This window comes from Cicer arietinum, chromosome 4 (genome assembly GCF_000331145.2).
Source record: "Cicer arietinum cultivar CDC Frontier isolate Library 1 chromosome 4, Cicar.CDCFrontier_v2.0, whole genome shotgun sequence".
NCBI classification, from domain to species: domain Eukaryota; kingdom Viridiplantae; phylum Streptophyta; class Magnoliopsida; order Fabales; family Fabaceae; genus Cicer; species Cicer arietinum.
The window spans coordinates 54,674,156-54,680,364 of record NC_021163.2 but is presented as its reverse complement, the minus strand read 5'-3'; the positions used below and the strand labels follow the sequence as shown (position 1 = coordinate 54,680,364).

General features: G+C 28.0%; 1 protein-coding gene across 2 annotated transcripts in view; it reads right to left on the bottom strand.

Annotated features, from left to right (window-relative positions):
* Positions 1 to 5,246: 5,246 nt before the first annotated feature.
* Positions 5,247 to 6,209, bottom strand: part of LOC101510449 (uncharacterized) — a 5,293-nt gene continuing 4,330 nt past the window's right edge. For both annotated transcript variants that reach the window (XM_004513851.4, XM_073366821.1), the window contains exon 9: positions 5,247 to 5,568. In XM_004513851.4, coding sequence (XP_004513908.1) covers positions 5,483 to 5,568 — 86 coding nt within the window. In that variant the 3' untranslated portion in view covers positions 5,247 to 5,482. The remainder of the gene's footprint in view (positions 5,569 to 6,209) is intronic.

Here is a 6,209-nt window from a genome sequence, read left to right as displayed (position 1 = left end):
TCTGCACCTCTAATATATTCACGATTTTAGCTTTTATTTGTTTTATCTGATTGTTTGTTGACCTTTTTCATTTGTCCCTTAGTTTCTTTTTTTTAAACTCAAAACTTTGTCATTTGGTTTTTATCATGTATACTGAGTCTGACTGGTAAAAAAAAATGGTTTTCAGTTTCTCTAATTAGTTACAACAGGTATGTATCAATGAGCATGTCTTGTGCATCAGCCATGACACTGCATCAGGAACAGAAAGGCAGCATCAGCAACCAAAACTGAGCCAAAGCAGGTTGGCTTAATTTGAAAAAGTTTGACCTAATATTTATTGTAATTTAATTTGGTTTTATTTTTGGTTGCAATTTGATTGTAATATGAAATTGTAATTTGATTTAATTTTAGAATTGTAATTGTAAACTGATTTGGTATTGTAAATTGATGAGCCTAATCATTGTAATTATTTTATTTCCTTTTTTAATATATATTTCCTTTTTGATTTATTTTTAAATAAATTGGACAAAATTAGGGTACTACAACACCAAAGATACAAATCGACCAAAATACACAAATCATATTTGTTAGACTATATGTCAATGCATGATTCCAGAATATCACAACTCTATAGAGCAAATAGTCCCGCCATTGAACAATGTCCCACCGTTGGACGAATGGTCTTTAGAGTTTCATGTTAAGTACCCAACCGTTGAGTATTTATCTGAATCACATTGCATTTTCAAGGAGTTATCGTCACGTACTCGCAATTAGGTCCAAGCCATCAATGAATGCATGAATGCCATCATCTTAGTAACAAAATAGATAACTCAATCAGAGTTCCTAAACCAACATAATTTAGACACAAAGTCATCACCTTGAATAATCATTCGCTACCAATAAAAATACGCAAATTACTTAATCTCATAATATCATTCATAAAAATGTAATTCATATAACACATATTTAGAAGATAATACGCACAAACATAACCAATACATAATATCACAGTACATTTATATCACATATAATTCAAATAGAAAAACGAACGAAGTGATATCCTCATCGTTACCAAAGTTGTTTCTAGAACTATGTTCCACAAACTATTGATCAACTCGGTTAGCACCTTCAAATAAGTAATAATTAACTTAGTATTTAATTGTCTTTCTACTACTAACTACTACCACTACAAGAATTTTGTCATATACCAACGATTGTTTTTAGTGACACATATAAATGTCGTAGGTATAGATATAATATACCAACAGACACTAAACAAGAAGTCCTAGGTATAGATAGGTATTTAGATATAGATATTTAGTGACAGAGTTAAATAGTTAGTATAGATCAGTCCACCCCAAAACAAATTTTCCAAAATAAAAATTTTCCAAAATAAAAATTTTCATAGTCCCGCCCAAAACTTTTCATTCCCACTGCCAAATCCTAAACCCTCAATTTTTACCAGTTGCTTCAAATATGTACCCTCCTCCGCTACAAAATCCCTCAACCCTCAATTTGTACGAGTTGCTACGAATATCCCCTCTCCACCCATCACCTCCATTCGCAACCTCGCTGATGCCACTACAATTTTCAATGAGCAACCTTCCTTCAATGAGCAACCTCGCCACCGCCGCAGCTCGTTGTCGTTGTAGCTACAATCTTCAGCGAGCAACCTCGCCGCCTCCGCTACCGCATCAATCTTCATCTAAAAAACCTTCCTTCAACGTGCAACCTCACCGGTCTGTCGCCGCTGCAATCTTCACTCCTCGCCGCCAACCATAAATCTTATCAATGAGCAACCTTCACAATACCAACCTCCAGTTATCTCTTGAATCAAGATATACATCTTTATGCAATTTTGCTTAAAAAGCACCAATTTGTTTGCAATTTTTCTGCAATTTTGTGTTTTTTTCTTAAAAAGCTCCAATTTTTCTTCAATATAAATGAGAATATTGCATAATTAGATAAATGGTATATCATTTTATCATGTGTAAAATGACTCGTGCTGATTTTAAAAATATCAATCCTCTCTTTTGATTTAAGATTAATGTTTTGTTCAATTTATCCTGATATTGCAAGTCCTATTATAGTGATATTATTGTATTGATTTTGTGCTTTTTAGTATGTTATTCTTCTAAGTGGGTATTACATGTCCTATTATACTTATATTACTATTATATTGATTATAGCGATAAATTCATAGTTTGATAATTTATAGCATAACTTTATAGATTGATAATTTTTCAGAGGGGGTCAAGTGGGCATAAATAGGATTAGTTTGACAACTTTAAATTTTTTATAAATGGTAATTGTATAAATTGTAGTTGTACGAGGAAATTTGTGAAATAGCTTAATGAGAATGATTGAAATTTTAATTTAGTGATTCTATTTTGCAAAAATCGGATAATTTGTTCGTATTTATCTTTTTTTTCTTTTGTTTTATCTTCTCATGTGTCATCTTTATAGCATAAAATCATGGTTGTTAGCCCACTGTCTTGTTTTATTGAACTGAAATCTTGTTTGATATTTTTGAATCTGATATAACTTTCTTTGTTTCTGATATATAAATCAGCAATGCTACTTACTTGATTGTAATCTCATCTCATTATTAATGATTATGATAAGTCATAAAAAATAAGTGTTTTTTTTTATGCATTATATCTTCTAGTCAACTAAATATATATTTTTTTGCTTCATGGTGAATTTATTTTAATTAAGTTTAAATATATTTTATTCAAATTAAGGTACACAAATTTCACTATGTTGAATAATATTTCTTGTATGAAATGCATAAAGTAAGTCAAATTAATAGATAAAATCGTGTTAAGTTCGAAAATGTCCATTATATGGGTACAAAAAGTCTTCCAAAATTTATTGATGAAAAAGTTTGTTTCTATTTGTACTTTTCATGGGGTGAATTGTAATTAAAAAATAAAATACATTTAACTTGTTTGTTTGGGATTAAAAAAAAAAAAAAAAAAAAAAAGAGCAAAAGAGTGGTACCTAGACGTGAAGAGATTTACGTTGAAACTCGTACCCGTAAAGATGAATCAATTGTCAATGAAAATGATGCAAGAGTGATTGTAAGTTTTGAGCTTTAATTGGTTCTATATAGTGACTTACTTTTTTTAGTATAGTAAATTAATTTTTAGTGTTGTTTATTTTGGAAGACAATTGATAGTATTTTGTAGAGTGATTTATAGTAAAGATTCATAGTAACTCAAGTGAGTAATTTGCTACTTTAAAGTATATGCCAATGATCGTTGTTGAATTTTGTTACTCAAGTGTTGAATTTTGCTGTTTGCTAGTTGTTATAATATTGGCGGACTTGTTGTTGCTATTTTATAATCTGTTACTCAAGTGCTGAATTTTGTCATCTACTAGTTGTTATAATACTGGAAGGACTCGATGTTTCTGTTTTATAATTTGCTACTCAAGTGTTGAATTTATAATCTGCTAGTTGTTATAATATTGGAAGGACTCGATGTTGTTGTTTTGTTAATCTTGGATATTGTTTTCTTAATATACTTGTTATAGATTCATTTACATTTCAGGAAGAATTGAGCAAATATAGTAATGAGGTTGAAACATCTCAATTACTCCAAAACACACAAGGTTCTGTGTCTTGGAAGAATGATTTATTTTCTCGAGTACAAGAACCTTCTAAGAAGGGACATGTGCAATGTATGGGCAAGTTTCTTAAATCTAAAAAATCAAAAGTTTCTATGTCTGAAAAATGAAGAGTTACGTGATAAAGTTAAACATATGAAAAGTTTGTTGGCAAATGTTATGACCTTGATTCAAAATCGATTTTCTGAAGAAGATGTGAATGACATAATCCAAGTTGCGCGACTCATATATAATTTTTTATTGATCTTCATATGTAACATACAAGTTGATTTGTAGGTTTAATATTTATCGTATTTATATTTAATATCTTCTATTTTCGTGATAGATTCCCGATGCTTCTAGTGCACCTAATCATTTGAATTCTCCTAGTTATTGAATATCTTCTATTTTCGTGATAGATTCTCGATGCTTCTAGTGCTCCTAATCATTTGAATTCTCCTAGTTCAAACAATAACGAAGATAATAAAAACATGCATTTAATTTTGCTTTTAAATAATTTTCAATAAAATTATGATTTTCTTTATGTTTTTTACATTGGAATAGTGTTTTTATTTTACTTTTTATTGCTTGTAGGTGAAGATTAAAAACTATTTTGTTGATGAGGATGCAATTTTGACAATTAGGTGGACGTGATTTTCTTAAATTTTTTGAGATGGTTATATAAAACTTTATGTTAGTGAGACAATCTTTTTTATGATTTGTAAATACTCTAAAGTACTCTCCTTTAGAAATAGTTTAACTATTTTCAATTTCACATATGTTTGTAAAAATTTATGTTAATTTTGAATATATATTGAACTTTTATTTTATTTTAATTTATATATAGTATTGTGTATTTACATTGTTGTTTGATTAATTTTACACAATAAAATTACTATATAACAAATTATTAGTCAAAAAAAAAAAAATTAGTGTCAAAATCTATATCCACGGAATTCAAATCTCAATAAACTATATAGTGACCGAGATAAAATTATAGGTGTATAATTTATAAAGTTATGCTTCGTCACTATAGGCTATAGTAACGGTAAAAAACCGTTGGTATTACTATTATTACTATTACTATTATTATTATTATTATTATTATTATTATTATTATTATTTCTATTACTATTATTATTATTATTATTATTACTATTACTATTATTACTATTATTATTATAATATCAAACATCATTTTCAAAATTATCCATCATCATAAAATCATTTACTAATAATCAAATTTTTAATCGGTAACAACTATAACAACTTTACCATAAAAATTAATATTTTAAATTACAAACATAAATTTTGTATCAAATATTATGATTTCAAAATCAAAGATTTTATCAAATTCAATCAGAGAAAAAATAAAAATATTAACAAATTATATTAATAAGTCAAATTCAAAGATAAAAATAACATATTATTTAAAATTCAGTATTCTTTTTCTAGTATTCTTTTTCTTTTTTCTAACCTATGATAGTTATTAACTAGAGACTTATTCAACCTAACCTAATAATCTAAAATATTTTTTTTCATACTTAACAAAAATATTCAGTCAAATTAAATAAATTATGTCATACATATATATATTTTTCAAAATTAATAATTAAATAAAGAATAAAATAATAACCACATTAAAAATTATTGAAAAATAAATAAAAATATATTTCATACACTATTAATAATTGAGAAAATTGTGGATCTTACAATCATATAAATCAAATTAAAATAACTAATTCCTATACTACATTTATAAAGATTTTCGACAAAATTGGAATGGTAAATGAACCAATTTTGTCAGGACTACAGGATAATTCAACTTCAGGACTTCACAACAAATATTCCCTATCCTCAGAAAAGAACCGGGGACCTCAGCTATAAGCATAGTTTAATAAGGTCTAAATTTCCTGGCAGCTCTCAACTGTTGAAGACGTTTTTTGTCCTCCTCAAATTTGCCCTGCAATATCATGATTTCTGCAAGCAAAACATTAATGGTTTATCTCAGTTTGGTCATCAATGAAAATTGATTTTGAATGTTATCAAGTACTAATTTAAGACAAACATCTAGGTTTGAGAAAAAAAGAATGGTGTATAGCATGAGATCTCACATAAAAATCATGTAATTTTTAAGATGTTTCAACCAACAAATGAAATTCTTTTCATGAACAACCAGAAACATTATTTGCTAGTGATTTCATGCATAAAAACTTAATTTACAGGCAGAAGGGTTGTGAATCCTAAAAACAAAGATATTAGTGAAAGACTATAAGATAACCTGTCTATAAGACTACAAAGGGAAAAAAGCATTATTGTTTTCCTTCTCTACGGATTAAATAATTCAATAGAACAAGAGCATTGAAACTTCACGGTTTAGACAAGAAAGGGGTAAAAGGGAGAATAATGGCTGAAATGAATTAAGAGATTGATAAGATGCAACACAAATAGGATACAAACTAATGGATCTATTCGTAATAGAGGATTGCTAGCAACACTCATTCTAACACTCTTTTCAATACTCCCTTCTTATATTGCGTAAAATTCATGAAGGTCCCAACACATCGGGAATGAGTTCCACCTTTGTCTAAGACCCACATGAATTTCATATTGGAAAGAGT